The sequence below is a fragment of the Chenopodium album genome, chromosome 24 (genome assembly GCF_948465745.1).
Source record: "Chenopodium album chromosome 24, dcCheAlbu1.1, whole genome shotgun sequence".
Classification (NCBI taxonomy): Eukaryota; Viridiplantae; Streptophyta; class Magnoliopsida; order Caryophyllales; family Amaranthaceae; genus Chenopodium; species Chenopodium album.
In genome coordinates this window covers 31,646,179-31,671,265 of record NC_137857.1, presented here as the reverse complement: position 1 = coordinate 31,671,265, position 25,087 = coordinate 31,646,179, and the positions used below count along the sequence as shown (strand labels likewise).

The window sequence follows — 25,087 nt, the reverse complement described above, 5'->3', positions numbered from 1 at the left end:
GATGGATGGGGCTCGAAGAGATCTTTCCAACGATATATTATAAGCCCGATTCCGATGAATATTGAGGAGGTTATGGCCAAAATACTAAACTGGGTCTGGTTAATTATTTTGAATACGGCCCAATGATCTAGAGGAGGGCCCAATGTTAATTATTATTCCTAAAATTATTAGGATTAATTATAGTTTTCTAGAAGTTTCTGGAAGGTTCCTTTTAATTCAAATATTATTAGATTTAATAATTAATTATCTTTAATAGATTTTTATTTGGGATAAAATATCATTTTATTATCTTAAAATATATATTTTATCTTCTGTACGGATTCCGTAGATCAAGTTGATTAAAGATCGGATTCCGCGTGAAGAAAAACGCGCTAATACAGGTTGTCGCCGCGCGACAGACTCTGTCCCCGTGCGACAGACATTGTCGCGTCGCGACAGAGTTAATTCCTGGCGAAAGCGTGGAGTTTTATTCCTTATCAAATTCTATGATTTTCCGGATTATTTTCATTATAAATAGCGTCCGACTCCCTGTTTTCAGAATCATCAATTCACATTCAATTATTCTTTAATTTTCTCAATTCACATTCAATTATTCTTTAATTCTCTCAATTCACAAACAATCAATTCTCATTAACTCTTCCTTAATTCTTATTTTTCTCTCTATTTCTAAACTACCTTTTTACAAACACAATATTCCGCATTCACAAGACTTAGAGTCTCTTAGCCAAGTTCGAAGTTGCCTTCGCCCTAGACGTGAAAGGTTGATAATTTCTGAGGGTTTGGTCCAAAACTAGTCTAAACTTTATTTAATTTGATTTCAATTTAATTATTTAATTCTTTAATTATTTTTTATTATTTTCATTGAAGTTACTAACTTGTGTATTTTGTTATTAGAAAGAGGTACGAGGCTTCAAAGTATGTAATCTTATTACTCTCTTTCAATGTAGAAAGCATGTTTAGATTTGTTTATTATTGTCTTATAATTCCTAGTATCATGTTAGGATGCTTTTAATGCTTTCTAGTATCATGTTAGGATGTTATTTTATTGCTTTCTAGTATCATGTTTAGGATGCCTTTACTCTTTCTAATATCATGTTAGTACCATGTTAGGATTAAAGCTTTGATCTTTATTGTTTAGTGACATGCTAGGGTTTGTTATTAATCTTGTTAGTATCATGCCTAGGATCTTGCTATTGTATTTAAGCTTTATTATGCCTTATCATGCTATTATCATCATTATTGTTATTGATTATTATTATTATGTTGCTTGATTTATATTTATTGTTATTGCTTGATCACGCCTTTTATGATTGTTAAAGGGAATTTGTACTTGAAATCATGCTTAATAAGATAATTAATAATTTGGTTTAGGCTAATGTGATTTTAATTCAAGTGATCACCAATAATAGATTTGTTTGTGCATTAATTTCAACCAACATAGATTAAACAGGGTAGGTTCAATATAATGTTTGTATGTTATTCGAAAAGCGCACATGAATACGAGCAGAACAAAGTAGAGGCCTATTTTACAGGGCGGGTCCTTTCTTTTGTAGATTGGATTCGTACCCTCATCCCCGGACCCTGTTTGGTTCAAGACCTTATGGAGTAGTTGATGGTCCTTTTGGATTGTCTTTTGGGTTTACAAGTTCCTAAAACTTGTTGGCGACTCTTTTTGCTCTTTGTCTTTCCCTTTGGAACGCCACCGTACTTTAGTGTATGATCACAGTGGGGTTCAAGTTTGGGGTTCAGTTGCTAATTTCCCTTTTTCTTGTAGTGTAGGTCCAAACTCCCAACGTCTATCAAACCCATCGGTACGACGACATTGATGAGTCACTTCTGCATGCAAATGATTTATTTTAGTGAATATCAATTAACAATGTCGACATCACTTATGTGTGTGGTTAAGTAGCTTGGCAAAGTGGTTACCTCTCCTTCCGACAATTTGCTCATCAGGTCTAGCATCATTGTCTATCCCTTCATTAGGTGAGCTTTCTGGAATGAAAGGTTTTAAAAATTTAATAGAATCCTTAATGCAAGGTATTAGTATTACTGCTATAAAGTAAATATTAATGGTTCTTATAAGTACCATTTATATTGATCTCATTAGGAAATTGCTCCACTTCACGTGTCACATCGTGATATTGATGTGTTGATCGACGTAATTGCATCATTAATAGTCGCAAGGATCGTGCTTCTTTCTCCAATAAGTAACGACGTTGCTTGAAAATAGGATCTTCATGGTTTGTAGTGCGTTTGAATAGTAACCTTCGCCTAACAACTAATCTAGCATGTTTGTGTTGCAAATTCTCTCTGAATCGATAATTACTTGTATGTATGTCCATTCTAATCTATTATATAAACAATAATCAAGACATAAATATATAAGAATCGATATTATAGTTTGAACAACATCAATTAATAGAGGTAAGTTGTAACAATTTACAATGTTATAATCCTAATAGAGGCAAATTAATATATATGTATGTAATGTAGTGTAGTGGCAAATTAATAGCATGTCCCTCTATGAGCAGATAAAATCATAAATTTATCTAAATATACATGCACATTCACATTAACAAAATTAAAGTAAAATAAATTGTTCATACCTGTAGGGTGTAGAAATTTAAGCTAAAGGTGAAACGCAGTCAACGGAGTATTTTATGTACTGCAAAAAAAAATGGAACAATAATTTGAATTAATGAACAATCTCCAATACCAACTCCATTTCTACTTACATAAAAAAAAATTAATAATGAATCATGTCTAACTCTAATTAACTTCGTTTCCATTTCATTTAAAAAATGTTCAAACCTATTATTGAATTCTACCTTACAGGTATGAAATAGTAGTAGAATCATGGTCAAGGGATCAACATTGTTATTGCTAATCCTCAATTAATGATAAATGTTGTTATAGACTTGTATAAAAAAAGTTGTTCATATAAGTTATTTTGTATTTTTTAAAAATAAAAAAAAAAAATTCAGGTGGCATAAAAGAGGAAATGATTTTTTTTTTTTTTTTTGGAAGGAAAAAAAATGCAATATATATTCTATGTGTGCGTTTTTTTTTTTATTTTTTTACAAAAAAAATTTAGGTGGCAAAACAGAGGAATTTTTTGAAAAAGATATCAATTGCCATTTATGTTAAAATTGAGTGCACTGTAAAAACTATTGATTAGCAGAGAGAAAATTAGATTTTAATAATATAAGATTAGTAAAAGGGATAAAATTATCTTGTCAAAAGAAAAATGAGATGAAATTAGAACTTAATAAGATATAATTGAGAGGATTGGAATGATTAATTAAGATTAATTTGTAATGCATTCATAATATTTATACAGTGAACAAATACAATCAAATAATCATCCACAACCGATAATGAAAACTATCAAAAACCTTGAAATGTTTAGTTTTTTTAATCAATGTTTTTATAGTGATCAACATCTTTCAATCCATTTACATTTACATATGAATTTAATATTGATACATAACAAATTATAACCAATTCGAGTCCATATTGAGATATTGACACAAAAGTCACTGTCCAAACACTCGAGCAGGGCATATGCGGCGATACCATGATAGTGGCACTACATGCGTAATTATATTTATCATAATCCTATAGTACACATCTTATCATTTTTTATATACATCGTTTGATTTTTACTGCCACCATTAGTTATACATATACGAAGTATTACATACCAAGTACAATAAAAAAAAAAAAAAAAAAAAAAAAAAAAAAAAAAAAAAAGTTATGGATGGAGTAAATTGGATCCAACGACTTAAGTGGGAATCCAACCCCATTGAGTGCACATAACATTATTAAAAGGTTTTGCTCTTCTTAACAAACATGAGTTCAGCATGATGACACATTATTTATTCACTTTCCAAATTACAGTATTTATCTAGCAAAAAAATTACATATTCAAGGTAGATTGCGTGTCCATCTCCATGAAAACTCTTCTGTTTCTCCAACAACCCACGAAAACTCCTGTTTCTCCATTATATCGTGTTGAAAACTCCCATTTTTCTCCATAGGTTTGCCGGAACTCTCAAGTTTCTCACCAACATGTCGAAAGTTTAACCCGTCTCAGATCATATGCGATTGCTTCTCCATTGTTTTACCTCCCAAAATCCCCACTTTCTCCATAATTAAGCTCCAATTTTGTTCCTAAAAGACTCTTGTTTAATCTGCTAAAAAACCCCAATTCTATTTTTAAGAATTTATCTCTTGTCAAATTGAAAAGTGCCCATTTCAAATATCAAATCATACTAAAAAAAACTGGCAATCAAATTTGCAGAAACTCAAATTCAACCAAATCCCATAATAACCCACATATTCAATAATCAATTACACAATTCAAATTATGTTTTAAGAGGAAAAATTTCACCTTTCAGCTCAAACCATTGAAGAGAATTGAAGATATCACCAAACCCGGAATTATTAGAGTAGAGACCAAAATCAACCTGTATTGTTATTATCAGAGCTACGAAAGTATCATCAAAAATCAATACTCCAAACACAAAGTTAACACAAAATTTGTTTTCAATCCAAGTTTTCGAATATTTCCACTCAATCCCTATAGATGGATTAAAAGACAACAAATAATTAACAACGAATTAACACAATATTTCCAATACCAAGTTGACTAATAGGATGAAAGACAACAATTAATTATTGTCTTCCACTCAATCCCTATTGGAAATATTCTACGCTTCATCTTATTATGCTCAAAATTATCGTTTTCGAAATGTGTAAAATGCATTCCCACTGATAAATCCAATCAAATAATTAACACAAAATTTGTTTTTACCTTGAAATTAGGGAAGAAGAAGATGAATTAGTAACACCAAAAATCACCAATCTCAAGTGAATCCACAAAGAAAACAACGGTCGACGGCGTAGATGTATGACTTTGCCGGAATTGTGTGAGCTAAATATTGGTTACCTGATTGAAAGCCCAAGCAATCAGATTTGTGATTTTTTTTTTTTTTGTGTGAGTGAAATAAGTATTGCAGAGTATGTAGTATATAATCCATACTCTATTACTCTGTTGTAGTGTGTGCAGATATGGAGTAGTGTGGTGGAGTATAACTGCCTACCACGATTTGAATCACACACTAACATTTAGCTACTAATAAAGGTTGTGAGGAAGGCGATGTGTGAGGACACAAGTGGTGTTTCTTTGACGTTGGTTAGTCCAAAATGCTCAGTCATGTCGACAGGTTCATCTGATGGAGTCGTGATCTCAAATCCATGTAGTAAACTAGCTAGCGTAAATTGCATTACCTGAAGAGCAAAGGATATACCCGGACACATCCTCCTACCACTTCCAAAAGGCAAATATTCATAACTTTGGCCTCTAAAATCGTAGTCCTTGTAAGTCGTCAGAAACCTTTCAGGGTCGAAGTCTAGTGGACGTTCCCACACTTGAGGGTCTCTGTGAATTTTGTAAAGATTAACAAAGAGATGAGTACCTGCTGGGATTTGGTAACCGCTCACGGTGCAGTCTGTGATGGCTTCTCTAGGGACTGAAAGCGGCCCTGGAGGGTAAAGTCGCATTGTCTCTTTGAGGACCGCTTGTAAGTAGACTAAATTTTTGAGGTCTGATTCATCGACTTGTCTTTCTTTACCCACCACATTGTCTAGTTCAGCTTGAGTTTTCCTCAGGACGTCCTTTTTGTTGAGTAGCAATGACAGTGCCCATGTTAGTGTCACTGATGTCGTGTCTAACCCCGCTAAAATCAATGTCTAATGAGTGAAAAAAGAAAAGGGGTCATTAAGGTTATATGAGAGGTCAACATCAGAAAAAAGTCAATTGTTGTCGAATTCTGATCTCAAGGTCCCCCAAAATAACAAAATAAATTTATAAGGTTCTTTTAAACCACTTAAAATATATAAGGTCTTTCCAGACAAAATAGTGAACATATTGGCTTTGTTTGGCAATTGACTGCTGGCTGTTGGCTGGTTTGACTGGCTGTTTGTATTGGCTTTTTTGTTGGCTGTTTGACTTTTTATTAGTCTAAAACCATGTTTGATAAAATTGGTTGTTGGATGTTATTAGGAACTTAGATAGCCAAAAGCTAAAGCTACTCCAAGTAGCTTTTTTATTTTGGCTTAAATACTAGCTTTTCAGCTGACTGTAAAAGTCATTTACCAAACACAAATTTTGGATGTTTGACCAAATGAAAAAGCCAAAAGCCAATAAAAAAGCTAGTAAAAAGCCATTTACCAAACAAGCCCATTGCTGGAATATTTGCTTCGAATTGTTAGCGGTTAGTTAACTCCTAATATTTAGGAATATGCTCTACTAAGTATTAGTTTGTAATAGTGGAGTCATAATATTAGTGGGTTAATGTTAGCATGATCAATGATCATGGGATCATGTTCTTTACTTATATCTTAGTTATTTTGCCCTATATATATGTTGCTATGTAGTACATTTTTCATTGGATTAAATACAACATTTATTATTCTTTCTTATCTCTCATCTCTATTTATTATTTCAACACATATATGTCTCTTCCTATTGAGATATTACCGTATATTAGGAAGATTTGGAAGAATATTTCCATATATTTATCTCCTATATTTTAGTTAATTTCCTAAGATCCTACGATATCTTTTGATACGAGGTCTAGGAGTTTGTAACTCTATATATTCTCAATTATTATCAATGAGAAGGCAAGCAATTCTACTCTGATTGTTTTCTATTTCTCTTTAATTTATCATGGTATCAGAGCAGGTTAAATATTGGGACTGTTCACAAAAATTTTCCCTAATTATATGAATATCAATGTAAAAGTTCTTACCATGGAAGCAGCTTTGATGATAGTATCTTCATCAAATTCAGAAAGCTTTTCCTGTTCTGTCTCAAATATTTTAAGCATCACATCTATAAAATCTTTTTCTTTTGCCGCTTTCGAGCTTCTTGTCTTATGATCCTCCAACCACATTTGTGCTACTTGATCAATTTCTTTTGCAACCTTTTTCATTTTCTTTTCGTACCCTCCGATATCCAACCTTCTTAGAAAGGGAAGTGCATCAGCAGGAACAAATGCACCTGCCAATTCGAAGAAATCCCTGAGTGCCTGACCACACTGATTGCATTTCTCAGCTTGGTAGAATTCCTTCAACAACTTCCCCGAAATCAGTCTTACCAAAATGTTCAAGCTTACGTCGTTTAACCATAGGTTCATCTCAACTGACGAACTTCCCTTGATCCTACAATCATCGAAAAGAACTTTTAAGGCTGATCGTACTTCAGAGATCCTGACATCTTTGAACATCTCTATCCGATGATTGGATAGGACCTCGATGGTGGTGATTTTACGCATCTCACGCCAGTACTGGCCATATGGACTCAAACCCCACATAGCCGAATTGTAAGTCATGAGTTCAACAAAAATCTTCTGAGGCCGGCTTAAGAATACTTTGTCATTCGTACCTAAGCACTCTTTAGCCGTCTCAGCTGAACTCACAACCAAGGCTCGTGTGAAACCGAGCTTGATCATAAAGATTGGACCATATTTGTCTGCTAATTTTCCCAAGGTTATGTGAGGAAGTCTTCCTAGAAGTGGTAGATGGCCAATAATAGGCCATGAACCAGATGGTTGAGGTGGATTAAATTTGGTATTGTTATCGTTCATTATCCATCTTACTAGGCAGTAAAGCACTAGTATGAATGCAAGCACGCCTGTGGCGGCTTCAACCGAGAGCTTGATGGGGTTGTGAAACTCCATTCAGAGCTTTTATCTATTTGGTTTAGTTGTCTGAAACTCTGAATGTATATTTTGGTTGTAAATAGTTTTAATTGTTTTCAGTCTTAAACAAAAAATGTGCAATCAATTCCAACCACAGTAAGAAAAACCAAACTTGTGGCTATGGTTAGAAAAATGTGCAATTTGTTTTCTTTATTTGATTTGATTTTTTGTGGGGTTAAATGTTGGTGATTTCCTATAGTTTTTTTTAAGGAAAACATGACAATATTTGATAAGCTTTTGATTTGTATTGCTGTGATGGTAAATGTTCCCAAGTGAGCATGCCTTAGTTTGACATTTACTTCATTAAAAGTTATGTTTATGTAAATTTAGATATGACATTTAGATCTTTGAAAATTCTAATCACTTTTCGTTTTGTCTTGTATCTTGTTTTGTTTCAATGAATTTCTACTCACTTAGCATCTTTCATAAGCCACTTTGTATTTTCTCCGTTCATTTTAGTTGGTTGCAATAGTTTGATAAAAAAGCTTTCACAGTTGTTTTAGTCAAATGTTTTTTGCAAGTAAAAGTGAACAGAGGAATTCATTAAATGGTTAGCTTGCTGACATTTTGTCTTTCATGCCAACGATCTATTCAGTAACTCATACCATTCTCATTAAAATATATATACAAATGTAGGATGACTATTCAATGGCCACAATAAACTTGTAGCTATTGTAATTAGTTTTTAATCTTGGCCCTATATTTTTAATAATCAATCTTGTCCATTCATCCAATTGACTTTAATTTTTAATTTTTTAATAAGAAAAAAAAAATAAAAAATAAAAAAACAGTTTTCTTGATTATGATTAAAAAAATTTCAGTTTCTAAAACAAAATACTGTACTTTGCCATTGATTGACGCATATACTTGCAATTTACAAGTTCAAAAGATTCTCCCATCTCCATTAAAAACCAATTACTCAACATTATATATTACTAGGCCCATGATTTTTGCATCAGTTTATCCAAAGAATGAATCATCTTCCGTTAAAGAAGAAAAAGTAGCAAAATAGAAGTAGATCGAATAAGAAGATAAAAGTTGTGAGATTTGTCTCTAATCTTTAAGAAACCAATCATTTGACATTAAAGATCAAAACAAAAATTGAAAACAAGATAAATTATAAGTTTCATCAATTCATCCTTTGAACAAAATTTCTAGTATTATAAAATTTGATATATATTTTTTTAATCTCATTTAATTTATTTATTTATTTATTTTTTTTTTTTTTTTTTTTGTGATAAAGTGTATTTTAAAGTCAACTAAATGGATGGATATGATCAATTTTGTAAAATAGAGGGTTGAGATTCACTAGTTACAATGGCCACAATTTTATTGTAGCCATTTGAAAACTGTCCTACAAATGTAACCTTTTTCTATTTTACAGAAAATTGATGTATAGGGACAATGAAAGTTTTATGTTCTATTTTAAACATTAGAAAAAAAAAAATCTACAATCAAATAAGATTTTAAACTAGTTTATTCAAGGATGACAATCTTAAAAGATCAAAATAATAATAATAATAATAATAATAATAATAATAATAATAAAAATAAAAATCAATAAAAATTAGGAAAATTTGTGAAAAAGGTCATTTTAAGTAGGTCTTTTTATTGTAAAGGTTCTTTTATATAAAAGGTGGCACAAAAGATCCTTTTGTCGCACTTAGGTTGTGGTGAGGGTCCTTCGATCAGATTCCGACAATTGACTTTTTTTTTTTTTTCCAACCAAAAAAGTTTTATTAAAAGACCTTTACAACAAAAAGACCTACTTAGAAGGACCTTTCTCACAAATTTTCCCAAAAATTACAAATTTTTCTAAAAATTATAAAGAATTTTTTTTTTTTTTTTTGAAGAATTATAAAGAATTTATATATAGAGTATATATGTGATGGATTTTAATTTAGGTGAAATTTGTTATTTTGTTAATTTTAGCCAAGGTCAATGAATTGAAGACGTACTTACATGTAATTTAACAGTTCAATTAAAACACAATCCTATATGTAATTACATGAAATCAGATGACTAACTGATTCATAAGAAATAATATGTAGCACATATACTCTGTACTGAATTCTTAGTGCACTTCTAAATTTGCCCTTTAACTGATGAACTCTTGGCAGAAAAACGAACATGAAAGCCATCAGGAAATTGTAAGCCTGGAGTGCGAAGAATGTTCCCTCCATTTACTTGCTGCCACCTGAATTACAACCGCGATATGTACCTTAAAACTTATACAAAGACGAGTGGATTATATATATGACTATTGTAAGTGGATCAACTCAACCAAAAACTTAGACTGATGGTTGAGATCCAGGAATATGTTTTATACTCTATCAACTATAGGTTTGCATTTACCTGCAGTTGGTAACTAAGTAGTGCAGAAACACGGCCATTTGCACCTTGCTGAAATCTGCGCCGATACAAAATCTCATACCTCCCCCGAAAGCCATGAAATGTTTGGATGCTCCATTTATTTCTCCTCCCTGTATGCCAATATAATTCGTGTATTATTTGTATTGTATTTATTTTTCTAAGAAATGATGGTAAGAATTGGTACATGTATGGTACGTACCTCCCATCTCCATGGATTGAAGTCGAGGGGATTTTTGTAAATATCAGGATTTAAGTGTACTGCTGGAGGACAAACCATCACAGCCCAACCCGCCGGAATTGTATAGCCTGAGTACAACCAATGAACTATCCTTCATCATGTATGTTGACTTATATTTCAATAAGAAAAATAGGGCTTGAATGATACTAAGTACAAAGCATATTTAGATGACAATTTAAGTTGTGTAACAGAGTATTTTGATTAGCCTGTATTAGTACATATTATCCAATTACAAGTGGAGCTGTGGTGGTAGGTAGATTTGAACACGTCACCTATTGTTTTTGGGCGAATATACATACTAGTATTTGGCATGCAATTTATTTACAGAGTAGTAACACACATTGACTTAAAATCAATCTCACAAAATTTAATTGAACGAAGTACAAAACATTTCAGGAACATACCCTTGAAGCTAACATCTTTAAGAGCTTTTCTAAAAATTCCCGGAACAATGTTTCCATGCCTTACTATTTCGTTGATGAACTGCAAATAAAGCATTAAATTAAGCCAATCTTGCTAAAACATCAAATGTTTTGTTTGGATTTCATATTATAAAGTGATGGAAATTAATACAAGATTCAAATAATATTAGGACGCCTTAACAAACCTTAAAAGTAAAAGTCATTGACTTGTAATCTTTCCATGAGAGTTGAGAATCCAAATTTTGACGACTCTTCAGAATTAAATCATGTTCTTCCTGTTAGTTCATTTGACAACGTGTAAATTTATAGTTGTATATCAAAATATTAAGTAAGATCAGAGTGAAACAGAATAATAAGACTACCGTCAATGTTTGCAGCACTAAAGGGTTGTCTGTAAGATATTTCATAGCTAATGTGAGTGCCTGAGATGTCGTTTCGTAGCTTGCAAAGAGGAGTACAAACATCAGATCTAAAGCGATCCCCTCGGTTAGAAGGGTTCCTTCCTTAGATAATTCCTCTAGGACAAAATCAAAAAAGTCCTTATTCTGTTTTCTTGGGTTCATCCTTCTTTCTTGAAGTAAATGTTTCAACAATTTCATTGCCTTCTTTCTTCCCTATGATAAAAATGTAAGTTTGTTAAAGTTATTTATTACTGATAATTTGATTATTTAGAGGATTTGTATGAAGGATTTTTTGTGAAATGTAAAATTACTTGTAAGCACTTGTGGTATGTTGTGCCAGGAATGTTTATGGGAAAGGATACTAATCCCTTCATAAAATCGACGAAATTCTCCCTTAGATTCTCTGAAGAGCTTTCGGGGTCATGACTGATTAGCTTCTCCGCTGTCAGATTAAATATCATCTGCATAATAATACAAGACACAAACTTAAACCATCATTATTAGTGCTAACTAGATCTCAACCCTCACGGTTTTGTTGGTCTAGTATTTATTTACGCGCCAGTGCAGACACTTGGAAGTGAGGAGCAATGAAGGGTAAGAGATCCTCACCCCCAAGTACCGTAGCTGGGATGATTCAACCTTGTGACCTCAAGGTTACAAGGAGAATCCCGAACCAACTACACCAAACCTTGCTTAGTTATAACAAATTAATTAATTAGTTACCCTTGCTGTTGCATCTTTGAGCTCAACTGAGTCCATTCTACACCACTGATGTAGATGTTTAAGTACTGCAACTTCAACTTCAGATATCATATTCTTTAGGCTTTCTGTACCAAACAGACTCAACACCATGTTTTTCAGATATTTGTACATGAATCCATCTAGAGAACCAATGTTTTGGCGTCCAAAGATTTCAATAAATGTGTCTGGATACCAACTTTGAAAAGATTGACCCTCTTGCTGGAATATGATGTAGTTCAGCTCTTGATCTGCAGACACTATAAGTGGGTTACCCACTATACTGGTTTTGAATATTGGTCCATACCTTAAAATGACAATCACAAGATATGTTAATGAATGAAAATAAGAGATTTTACATAGTTTAGTAATAAAATGTGGAGGGAGTACGTCATTTAGAAAGGATGCAATTAATATTATTGAAACGGAGAAAGTATAATTATGTTTAGTGTTTGCGTTGACATGTATACCTAATCATCCTTTGTTTGACAAAAGGCGGTATGTCATAGGAAGTACTAGAGCTGAAAAATTGAAAACTTTCACCAATAAGAGGCCATCCCATCGAACCGGGTGGTAGATTGGGTTTGTGTTTTGGGTTCCACCATTTGTAAAGCAGCAGATTTGTGATGCTAATGATGATCACTGTCAACAGGCCAAGTACAAACAGAGACATCAAGGAAGATTATTTGTGTTTGACTGTGGAACTTGAGTGCTTTAATTTTTTGCTTTTTTTTGAGAGAGTGCAAACTAATAGAGAGTTCAATTCACCAAACGTGCAAGCCTTATATATAAAGGATATAAAGGCTTGTTGATAATGTTTGTTTTTTTAGTTATTATTGGAGAAAAAATGGAATAATTCGAGGAAACATGAAACATGAAACATGTTCAGTCATTGCAAGGTTGAGTTTAGAAGAGCAACTCCATAGGTACTGAAAACTACTGACAAGGACCTAATTCAATTAAGAAAATATTGTAACTTCAAGGTTGTAGCTTAAACAGGCTACATATATACTAATTTAATTGAAGAGTAACAAAAAAACTAGCTTTACTTATAGTGTGACATTTGTAACATAACTTTAATTACTAATTTAAATTATTGACAAGCTACATTGTTGAAAATTTGCAAATTGCAGCCATTTAAAGTTCGTATTTTGCAAATTGCAGCCATTAAAAGTTTGTATTTTGCAAATTGCATCCATTTCAAAAAAAAAAAAAAAAAAAATTGCAAATTGCAGCCCAAAAGTTCATATAAATTGTAAATTGCAGCCCGATTTAACTTTTTCATCGGTTTACATGTCGAAAAATCTTCGATAAAGGTTTTAGGGGTCAATTTAGGTCTTATGGGTCCGAATTGAGCTCAGAATTAGCAAAAAAATAACCGAAGTGTCTCATTTTTATAGTTTTTCATAAATCGATACATTTTTGTTACGCAAACGAGGAAATAACGTTATTTTTTTGTTAATTCTGAGCTAATTCGGACCCCTAAGGACTAAAATGGTCCCTAAAACCTTTACCGAAGATTTTTTGACATATAAACCAATAAAAAAGTTGAATCGGGCTGTAATTTACAATTTATACAAACTTTTGGCTGCAATTTGCACTTCTTTTTTAAATGGCTGCAATTTGCAAAATATGAACTTTAAATGGCTGCAATTTGGAAATTTTCCCTACATTGTCTTAAGCTTATAAGTAATTTTGTTTAATAAGTTATACCTTATTAAAGTACAATATCTCAGATAAAGTACAACACCTAAGGGTTCGTTTGGCATCGTTGTGGTTTTCTGTTTTTTGGTTTTTTGTTTTTTAAAAGTGTATTATATATGTCACATAATGAAACAAAAATTATATAGACTTATTAAAATCATAATAATTTTGAAAACTGACAACAGAAAAGTGAAAACACCTTTTTCTTGTTTCCTGTTTTTGGTTTTTGGTTTTCAAAAAAACAGAAAACTGAAAACCAAAAATGATGCCAAACAAGCCCTAAGTTATGCTTGGCATGTTTTTTTTTTTTTAGGCAAGTTATGCTTCGTATATAGCTTACCGTTTGAGATGTTGTAAATAATTTTTTTTAATTAGTAATTTTTTTTTCATTTTTTATTTTTTTATTTTTTTATTTTTTTTTTTGTTGTTGACAACAATAAGTAATTGAGTTCAATAAAAAGAACTCCCTCAAAAAGTCAATTAAAGGATTAGGATATTTTTTTTTTTTTCTTGAAACCAATATGGTCCCTCTTTTTTTTTTTTTTTTTTTTTTTCAAGCTAGATCATTTGATAGTTGTGAATTGAGTCATATACGCTAAAAGAGTATGTAGTTAGTTGTAGTATAACTCCAAGTAAATTTGTTACCCTATAATTTTCTCATTCATTGCCTCATTGGTTTCTCGCTTTGTTCTATTTAGAGTATGTAAGCTGAACGAAACTTACAAACAATCCAACACAAAATAAACATGATACTTGAAACTTGGACTAATTGTTACTTGAGTTCGTTCAATTTTTCAGAGTTTTATTGCTAATTAATTAATTAATTAATTAATTAATTAATTTAGGGACGAGATAATTAAGTTGTTAATCTTACTTATCCTTATCATTTTAATATTTTAATATTTTTTTTTAGTAGTTATCCTTATTATATCAGTATAAGATCTATTTCTATTCAAAAAAAAAAAAAAAAAATCTATTTAATTAAGGAGCAAGCTAAGTATGCTAATGTTCTTCGCCCAATTTGAAATCTAATCAAATGGCGAACACTCAATATCACCCTCTTCACCATTGCCATGTTTACAAACTAAGGGCAATCCTTAATCGAACTTATATAATTTTTCATATCATAGCCTTAATAGCCATTTTCTACTATAGAACAACCTTTTTTCTCAACAAAAATGGTGCACCTATGTTACCATGGATTATTATATTTTCAGCCGAGGTTATGTTCTCATTTACGTGGATTCTCCGGCAACCCTTTTACTGGCGGCCAGTCACTCGAACGGTCTTTCCAGAGAATTTGCCTAAGGATGAGGAATTACCTGGACTCGACGTGTTTATATGTACTGCTGATCATAATAGAGAGCCTACTTTTAAGGTTATGAACACCGTTGTATCGGCTATGTGCTTAGATTATCCTAGTCAAAATTTGAGTGTTTATTTATCTGATGATGGAGGTGCATCTGTTACTTTGAATGGTATGAAGGAGGCTTGGGTTTTCGCGACTTGGTGGTTACCTTTTTGTAAGAGGTATAATGTTAAGCAAATATGTCCTCAAGCTTATTTTGAGGGTTCACAAGAAGCAAGTCAAAGTAAGGAGTTTATTGAAGATAGAAATATAATTAAGGTTAGTTCTTTATTTTAGGGTTAATTATAATTTTAAGGTTTCTTCACTGTGAGGTAATTATATACAGCCAGGTGTACCGTACATCCATGAGTATATGTTCTCATTTTGATGATTGTTTTCCATTTTATCATTAAATGAAGAGCAAAAACTAACCTTAGGTTAGTTAGTTGTACGGTACACCCGGGTGTATATAACACATTCTATTCTTCAAACCGAAAAGGATTATATATAATGATTATGATGATGATGATATGTATGTAGAATAAATATGAAAGTTTCAAGCGGCGAGTGGTCAACTGGAAGGAAAGAGGTGACATTAATGCTAAGGGAAGTGCAATTGATCATCCAGCCCTTTTACAGGTTTTACTATATCAACTTTTTTCTTTAGATCATCTGATCTTGCCCTTATACTCTGTATATATGATGGTGGAGGCATATGAATAGTGTGCTAACTGTGCATCCGTTGAATATCAAGCCTAAAACCGAAAAACATGAAGACTAATTCCAGTTAATAAAAACTCCAATGAGCATAAGAGCTATAGCTAAGATGATGTTATGTTCATGGGAGTTCATACATGTTATGTGCATTGTGCTTTAAACATGGTTTGTCTCAAATTTCATGGCAAAGTTTACAAATTACAAGTCTTTAATTTGGAGATAAATTTGAATTAAATGTCAGGTAATAAATGAGAATATCTTAGAAGATGATGCAGCAACAATAAATACAGAAAGTATTCCTATGCCTCAACTTGTTTACCTTGCTCGAGAAAAGAGACCTACTCATCCACATCACTTCAAAGCTGGAGCTCTTAATTCTCTGGTAAAATATCATATAGTATTATACATACTTGCATAAGAATTGTTACTTCCATGATTATAATAACAATATCAATGCATCTTACACAAGTGTATATTTGTGCATGAATAAAAGCTAAGGGTTTCAAGCACATTGAGTAACTCTCCTTACATCTTAGTCCTAGACTGTGACATGTACTGCAACGACCCAATATCTGCCCGCCAAGCAATGTGTTATCACCTTGATCCTAAGACGACGACTTCTTTAGGTTGGGTTCAATATCCTCAAAAATTCCATAACATCAGTCAGAGTGACATCTATGACAGTCAGATGAGAGTAGCATGGCCGGTAAGAACATTGATCTAAATTTACCTTTTAATTTTCCTATCTTTTTTATTACTTGTGTTTATTTCTGAATTTTTGAAAAATTAGGTTCAATTAATCAAGCTCAATGATAAATTTTAGGTACTTTGGTCAGGGATGGATGGACTTCAAGGGCCAACTCTATCTGGTTCAAATTTTTACATCAAGAGGAAGGCCTTATTTGGTACAGACATCTATGTAAACCATGGTGTGTTCTTTTTTTTATTTTCCTTAATGTTAAAATGGTTAACATTATAAGAAACTTTCGCGAGTCAAAGGAAGCATGTAACTTTATTTCAGTATCTCTTTCAATTCCCCTTGGTTTAAACCCATCTACAAGGTGATGATAAGACGGTCTTATTTAAAATTTGTACTGTATTATTGTTCAGAAACATGACATCCTATATTCAATGCTAATCCATTTTTAAATGTTGTTTATTTCATGAAGGTAATGACATCAAAGAACTGAAAGAGACTTTTGGTCTTTCAAATAAGTTCCTTAAATCTCTTGGAAAATACTGCAAGCCAAATGCAACCAAAGAAACAGAGCAAATTTCCTCTGGTTTTCTGCAAGAAGCTCAATCCTTAGCCTCTTGCTCTTATGAAGAGAGCACACAATGGGGTAAAAAGGCAAGTTATGTCACCATTAAATGTAAAACTCAAAAAATATATAAATTTTATTTTATTCCGTCCTTGCATGTTACATCTATTCAGAATTAGTTATCACATTGTCCAACTCGCGTGATTTTGATATGCCAATTTTTTGCACAAACACCTTTATATAATATTCCGTAGTTGTGATAAATGTATTTAATTCTTTCTTTATGTTACATACATGTAGAAAATCTATGCTAGTAACATAATTAAGCTCTATCATTCATTGACAAAACTATGCATGTTATGTGTTTGTCGTTGTGTGCAGATTGGGTTTAACTATGAGTCAGTAGTAGAAGATGTGATGACTTCTTTTATGCTACAAAGCAAAGGATGGAGGTCTGTTTACCTGAATCCATCAAGGCCTCAGTTCTTACGTACCGCTACAACGAATCTGGATCAATCACTGGTTCAACTCTCCAGATGGACTGCAGGGCTTCTTCAACTTGGTCTATCCAATTATTGTCCTCTATTTTACAGTCCATCAAGAATGCAAATCTTTCAGCAGATGTTGTACTCGTCGATTTCAATTTTGCCCCTTGAATTTTTGCCGATTTCATGTTTTGCTATCGTTCCTCCTACTTGTCTCTTCTATGGCATCCCTCTATACCCTAAGGTAATTAAGTAGACGAGTTAAATTTAACATACTATCTCCATTTCATATTATTTGCAATGATTTGACATAAAGTATGAATAGAAGATGTCTCAGGTAGAATACCATTATATTCATTTTGATTGTTCATATGTGAATGTAGATTTCAGATCCATTCTTCGTGGCGTTTGCTTATGTCTTCATATCATCACTACTCAAGCACCTATATGAGGTTATATTCCTCAGCGGAGGCTCATTAAGCTCTTGGTTCAACGAGCAAAGGATATCGATTATAAAATGTGTAACATGCTATGCTTACGGATCTCTAGAGTGTGTCATGGCAAAGTTGGGAATCCGAGAGGCAAGTTTTATACCTACTAATAAAGTTGGAGATGATGATACAACTAAATGGTATCACCTTGGCAAGTATGACTTTCGTACATCATACATGTTTCTTGTTCCGATTGTGACATTAGTTACATTAAATCTCTTGTGCTTTGTTGGTGGACTAGCAAGAGTGATTGTTGCTCAAACTTGGGATGCATTGCTTGCTCAAGTGTTCATCTCATCATACGTGTTGATCATGAGTTTTCCGGTGATTGAGGGTATGTTGTTAAGGATGGACAATGCTAGTGTTCCTATATCGGCTACTTTGATATCAACTTCATTGTGTTCGATTGTTTTGAGTTTAGGATACTTTGTTTTAGAGAGAAAGTTTAGGATGCTTCATTATATTGCATTAGAAGGATGGACTTTATAGCTGCTTATATGCAGCCTCTTTAGGTCTATGATTAGTTGAAATTTACGGAGTATTTTGTTATTTTTATAATTTTAATTAGAATGGTTGAGTAGGTTGAGTTTTTTTTGAAAAAAAAAATTTGTGTATGAACAACCTTGTTTGATCATGCATTTATTGGCATGGAGTTTCTTTTATAATATCACGATTTCTGGACTTATAAAAGTTGTTACATCGTCTGTCAATCAATCCTTCAAGTTTTTATTTTCGGTTCAACTTGAAATTACTTCTTCAGCCAAACATTGTATGGGTATATCCGGTTCATTACATAATTTTTTTTTTCTTTTTCTATTTTATTTATATTTGAATTTGAACTAGATAGAAAAATCAATAAATCATCCTAAAGGAATGATGATAGTGATCAGGGAGATGATAAACATGGACAATCTATAGCCGAACAACTAATTTACTTTACAGAAGAAAAAAAATGTGGTTATCAAATCAATCTTTTATATTTTGAAAGAAATTTTCATGCAATGGTCAAAACCAACATAAAAAAAAATTTAAAAAAAAATTAAAATTAAAAAATGATCATTAAATCAATCGTTATCTTTCCTAATTCTTGATTTCTTCGTCATCAAACAAATGTATTTACAACATATATTCTACAAAATTGAAAGGCTACGATTCAACCCTAATACTATGGCTATAATGTTTATAAAAATTGACTTTTTACATTTTACTAAGTCAATAATCAAACCCATATTTTACTCTACCTAATTTTTAAAACTCCCTTTATTCTCACATACCGAATACTCCATCTCACAATTTCCCTCACTCTATCTTCTCTCTACAAACACACCACCATGGATTCCACAACACTACTATGCACAGCCGGCCTCGTCTTCGGAGCACTGTATTGGTTCATAAACATCCATGGAGCAGCTGAACAAAAAGGCAAACGACTCATCCATCTCACCGGCGGCGCTATCTCTGGAGAAAAGATCCAAGAGAAGTACCGCCAATACTGGTCTTTCTTCCGCTCTCCTAAGGAGATCGATACGGTCGAAAAGGTACCTGACTTTGTCGACACATTCTACAACCTCGTAACGGATATTTACGAGTGGGGTTGGGGACAAAGCTTCCATTTCTCCCCTTCCATCCCCGGAAAGTCTCACCGGGAAGCCACTCGGGTACATGAAGAGATGGCTGTGGATTTGATCAAGGTTTCCCCTGGGAAAAAAATCCTTGATGTTGGGTGCGGGGTGGGCGGGCCTATGCGGGCGATAGCCACCCACTCCCGCGCCAATGTGGTTGGGATAACTATTAATGAGTATCAAGTTAACCGTGCTAAAATGCACAATAAAAAAGCCGGACTAGACTCACTTTGTGAGGTAGTCCTTGGCAATTTTTTAGAAATGCCTTTTAATGATAATAGCTTTGATGGGGCGTACTCCATCGAAGCTACATGTCACGCACCAAAATTAGAGGACGTGTACGCTGAGGTATTCCGGGTTTTAAAACCTGGATCCCTCTACGTGTCATACGAGTGGGTCACTACTAAAGATTTCAATGTTAACAATAGTGAACACCGTGACATTATCCAAGGGATCGAGAGAGGTGACGCATTGCCGGGGCTTAGGAGCTACACCGACATTGCGGCTATAGCAAAAAAGGTGGGGTTCGAGGTGGTGGACGAAAGAGATTTGGCAACAAAGCACCCGTGGTGGAACCGGCTTAAAATGGGTCGGATCGCGTATTGGAGGAACCATATTATGGTAACGGTTCTTGCTGCCCTAGGAGTAGCACCAAAAGGAACGGTGGATGTGCATGATATGTTGTGTAAGACCGCTGATTATCTTACACGTGGCGGCGAGGCTGGTATATTTAGTCCCATGCATATGATCTTATGCAGAAAGCCTATTGATGCTAATGGTGTGGACAAGTTGGATGCTTGATTAATGTACTAGTATGTTTGATTTCATTTTAGGGTAATTCAATTAAGATTATTTCAAATAATAAGGAAATTAGGTGACTAAGTTAGCTTTATCATAGTTGCTAAATTTAATAATCAAAGTTGTTTTTAAATTGTTCTTTAAAATAGTTGTGTTCGTTTGTGTTTTGAACTTGATGAGTTTTATATGCATCTTTAGCGTGATTGACTGGTTCCATATTTGCATAATTGATTTTTTTGGAAATAGATCAATACTATATTATTACTCCGTATAACAATTTTGGTACTATACTAAAGAAATTAACTGTATTTTAAATTTTAGAATAGCCCCGTAAATAAATAAAAAATAATAATAATAAAAAAAAATAGAATGGCTATTGTCTTGTTAAAATTTGATGTTGATTCCTTAATTTTAGGATCTTTTCATTGAAGCTGTTTTTTTATCACGCTTATCAATGCAAAATGTTAACAATTAATAACTTTAATTCTAAAACATCTCACATGAATATGTTATAAAAGGTATATATTATGATAGTACTTATTGAGACGAATTTAAAAAGATCTCACATGATTATGTTTTCCTTACATACTATTCACGAAAGACGGTCAAAGAAGGAATGGTAAATAGTGTAAAAGTCAAAGCGGGTCAAGTAAAAAAGAACGGAGAAAATACAAATCATTTAGCTGATTGGAACAACAAAGGAGAGAGGCTTGGGGGGGGGGGGAGAGAAGGGTAAGTTAAAGGGAGGTTATTCTGTGGTAGCACATGACTCTCACGTGAAAGAAATATATTTTAGTAAAATTATAAAAAGTTGACATTTAAAAAGGTATACTTTAAAACAAATCTAACAATATCCCATATAATGCGTATATTCTATCCAATGTATAAATCACTACGATTAAAATAATAAGTGAATATTGTAAAACTCTAAACGTTGTGGTTAAAAAAGAACACAAGTAGTATATTACTCCGTAGTTTATACTAAAAATAAAGTCGGATTCGAATCCTAAGTAGAATTTGAGTCCGAGCCTCCTTTGAATCGGAGTTGGATTCAGATTTTATTCTCTCATATTCAGTTCGAATATTTTTTTTCTTACATCGGATCGAATTAGGATCGGATTGGAACTATGATGCATGTTTGACTATTTGTGAATGTAAAAATTACACCAACATGACTATACACGAATATACTTCCTCCGTTTCTTTTTACTTGCAACACAGCCTTGTGGCACGTGTTTTGAGGTTGGATTTATGTAATGCAAATGGATAAATTATTCATTATAATTTTTACAAATGATACTTAACCATATTCTAATATTCGTGTAAAAATTATATTAATAAAATTGCTCGTTTACCCTCACTAATCATCTCATAAAACTGCGTGCCTAAAAGGTGTGTTGCAAGTAAAAGAAAACGGAGGAAGTATGACATTTTAACCCCTTCAAAATTGGCCCAAAATTATGTGAATTGAAAACACAAACTTGACAAACCCAAATATGAAAGCCCAGCTACAATAACTCGATAAGGTTCCCTCTTCACATTCATCCTTACAAAGATAAGAAACACCCACAAATTTCGCTAATTGCAATAACAAGAAAAAGGAGATAAACCAACAATGGCGACGCTTTCATTGCTATCAACTGGAGCAGGAGCAGCCATAACCAAGCGTAGTCCATCAGCTTCCCTCACTTTTCTCACTGGTTCAAGAACACCCACAAAAGCTGTTTCCTTCAATGGCGGTTCAATTCGTTCTGGGTCACTCCATTGCTCCTTTTTGGCTCCTTCATCTTCACTTTCTTCCTCCTTTTCAGGTGATTTTACTTGCATTTTCTTAATTATTTAGCATTTCTAATTATAATTTGTTTCAATTAACCAAGAATTTGTTAAATGGGTTTGTAAATTTTATTAGTTGGGTACTTTTCTTTTGTTTGTGGATTGGGAATTGTGTGTAACTTTTGATTTATAGTTGAGTGGATGTCAGCTAGCATAGATGGTATAATTTATGGTAGTATCGAGGATTGAATTCCGTCTACATCATTGCCGTTTGTGACTCCCTATATTTCAACAAAAGGTGTTGTTATCTTTGTGTGTAAGCAGGTTTGGCCTAAAATATAGTAGCGGAAATGTGATTTTGTTTTGATTTTTTGGGTACTTATAGTCTTTAAGACTCTGAATTAGGCAATGCACTAGATAATAGACGATAAGATGAAATTAATTGCATTTTTTTCCTTGCAAGTGATTGTCATCTCACTTATATTGTGTTAAAAGATGGAGGTTTAAGAGTTTCTTTGCATATTAAAATTCCAATGTCACTAATTTCTACCTGTTGCCTTTAGTGCAAGAGTGTGGACTGCTGGTTAGGTTTGAGAGAAAGAGCGCGAGGTTATGGCCTTCTTCTTGGATCAATTTGTATTGTTTATCATATGATAAGTTTTGAGAGACTTAGGTTTGAGTATTAATGTATTACTGGTTGCAATTAAGAATCCAAATAGCAATGCAATCCTTTATAAGTGTAGACTACTCGTGAAGTCTTTTATACGTAGTATAATAGTTTACAGGCTTGTTTGATGATACTGTATTCTTGAAAGAGGTGGAGAAAATATCACTTTGTAACAAGTTTTCCCCAGCTGATTACTTTGCTTGGATGATAATGCTATTGTAGTATACTTGATTAACATCCTGTTGGGAGACTCACCCACCACCATAAGCCAGGTCTGCAACCTGGGTCGGATTTGGATGTAGTTGGTCCCGTGAACCGGGATGGGACATTTTTAAAAAACAGCTTGACATCCTGTTTCTCATGGGAAACTTTTGTGTTAAGGTCCTTGGTGGATGCCTCAGCAGGCCAGGAATAAGTACATTTGGATTATCTGGGGAGGGTTTCCTCAATTTGTCACCTCTCAATCAAATGCAGGGTTATTTCTCTTTTTGAGTTGTGTCCATGGGATAGGTGCCTCAAGTGCGCTCATGTCTCATACTAAAATTAAAAGTTAAAACGTCTTCTTCAAATCAGTTCATTCATAGAACAAGAAATATGTGATTGCTTAGTGAATGTTGAAATATGTAAGTGGTTCATGTTTCAAATAATTTTGATTTGTTTGTTTACTGAACAACTGTCTCCTACTTCCTGCCAGAGATGGTTTAGTATCAACCTTACAGGCAGCAAACTAGAAAGTTTAGCTATGCCCTGCATTAACCCTTGTTAGAAAAAAGTTGGGTGTGGAAGAAAACTTAGTGTGTTAGTATCCATTTATATAAAAGATCCATCTTCTCTTCCAATTGGATCAATCTGAATGTTTCCAATTGGATCAATTACTGGTCTGTTGTTTCAGACAGGATTAAAATCCATGGCCATCTTTTCCCAAAAGAAAGTTCTAAGGTACTAATAGCTGTATTATGAAGGTACATAAGAAGGTTCATTTAGGACATTAGCAAAGTTAAAGCAGCCTTTAAAAGCTAGAGCTCTCTAGTCTGCTTTCGCCTTTTGGAACTATCTATTTGATGTGGCACATTGATTAGCTTCTCTGTTTGCACAAACTATGGTTTTGTATTGTATGCTCAAATTTTCAATTGACCAAAATTTGCTTAGAATTACACTTTTAATGTCAATTTTTTGAGTTAATGCACATCCATGATTTGCCTGCATTCAATGGGATGATTAACTATGAAAGGCTTTCTGCTAATTACAGGATTGTCCTTGGGATTGGACTTAGCATCAAACACTGGAGTCGGTACTGATAGATGCCGCAGATTCGTGGTGAGAGCTGGGAAGGCAGCTCTTTGTCAAACCAAGAGGAACAGATCTAGGAAGTCATTGGCTCGGACACATGGTTTTCGACTGCGAATGAGCACTACTAGTGGAAGAGCTATTCTAAAGCGTAGACGTGCCAAGGGACGCAAAATTCTCTGCACAAAGACAAACCCAAGCAGCGGGAAACGAGTCAGTACTTAAATATAAGTAATGAAGAATGTAATTTTTTTTGCCTGCAAACCTTTCTCAAATTATTTCTTGTAAACTTGTTATTTGAATATGAAGCCTTTTGTTTTCCTTCTTTGTCAGTTCATGCTTCCCTCATTCTTAAAATCATGTTAAGGGGCCGTTTGGTTCGTACAGGGGAATCGGAATGGAATGAACAAAGGGAAAGACAAGGAATGGAATGAAAATCCCCCAAAGTTGGGGTGTTGTTTGTTTTGAATAACAAAGGAATGGAATGAATTAAAGGCCACCAGTCCAACCACCTTCACACCACATCACCACCTTCACACCTACCAACACCACCGGAAAACCTACCCTGACCACTGCCGCCCCTCCCCTAAGCCTCGCCGCCCTCCTCGAAAACACCACCCCTAGCCCAGCAAAACCCTAGCCCAGCCCTCCCTCGACCCCCAAAACACCACCCTCGAAGAAGAAATTACAGTTTTTGATGAAATTGGATTGTTAATTGAACTTTTAGGATTAGAATTATCTGATTTTGACTTAAAATCGGATTATGAATTGGAAACCTGTGATTTTCGTCATTGTGGTAGTGGGTTTTGGGGGAAGATTGCTGGGGTGAAGGGTAGGGGTGGTGTTTTCAGGGGAGGGGAGGGCGGCGAGGCTCGGGGTAGGGGCGGCGGTGGTCAGGCTGGTTTTTCGGTGGTGTTGGTAGGAGTGAAGGTGGTGATGTGGTGGTGTGAAGGTGGGTAGAGAATGGGAATGGAAATACCTAGGGGGGAGGGGGG

The 25,087-nt window shown here is 33.7% G+C and overlaps 3 protein-coding genes and 2 pseudogenes across 3 annotated transcripts; 3 read left to right on the top strand and 2 right to left on the bottom strand.

Annotated features, from left to right (window-relative positions):
• Window positions 1-5,137: 5,137 nt before the first annotated feature.
• Window positions 5,138-7,745, bottom strand: LOC145612509 (cytochrome P450 CYP82D47-like; annotated as a pseudogene).
• A 2,106-nt stretch (window positions 7,746-9,851) lies between these two features.
• On the bottom strand, window positions 9,852-12,611 carry LOC145610833 (cytochrome P450 87A3-like). The gene is made up of 9 exons (XM_081666112.1): window positions 12,409-12,611; window positions 11,924-12,245; window positions 11,512-11,661; window positions 11,162-11,413; window positions 10,985-11,074; window positions 10,782-10,860; window positions 10,339-10,445; window positions 10,122-10,249; window positions 9,852-9,963 (listed from the first exon to the last, which is right to left on the bottom strand). Exons 1-9 carry the CDS (start codon window positions 12,609-12,611, stop codon window positions 9,852-9,854), a joined length of 1,443 nt encoding a protein of 480 aa, XP_081522238.1.
• A 2,058-nt stretch (window positions 12,612-14,669) lies between these two features.
• LOC145610831 (quillaic acid 3-O-glycosyltransferase CSL1-like) lies at window positions 14,670-18,434 on the top strand. The gene is made up of 8 exons (XM_081666111.1): window positions 14,670-15,269; window positions 15,531-15,629; window positions 15,949-16,089; window positions 16,201-16,413; window positions 16,531-16,636; window positions 16,877-17,058; window positions 17,351-17,698; window positions 17,838-18,434. The coding sequence occupies exons 1-8, from the start codon at window positions 14,679-14,681 to the stop codon at window positions 18,432-18,434; spliced, it is 2,277 nt and encodes a 758-aa protein (XP_081522237.1). The 5' UTR covers window positions 14,670-14,678.
• Window positions 18,435-19,276: 842 nt separating this feature from the next.
• LOC145612071 (24-methylenesterol C-methyltransferase 2 pseudogene) lies at window positions 19,277-20,368 on the top strand (annotated as a pseudogene).
• A 1,538-nt stretch (window positions 20,369-21,906) lies between these two features.
• LOC145611438 (large ribosomal subunit protein bL34c-like) lies at window positions 21,907-24,424 on the top strand. The gene is made up of 2 exons (XM_081666769.1): window positions 21,907-22,176; window positions 24,055-24,424. Exons 1-2 carry the CDS (start codon window positions 21,981-21,983, stop codon window positions 24,315-24,317), a joined length of 459 nt encoding a protein of 152 aa, XP_081522895.1. The 5' UTR covers window positions 21,907-21,980; the 3' UTR covers window positions 24,318-24,424.
• The last annotated feature ends 663 nt before the right edge of the window (window positions 24,425-25,087 follow it).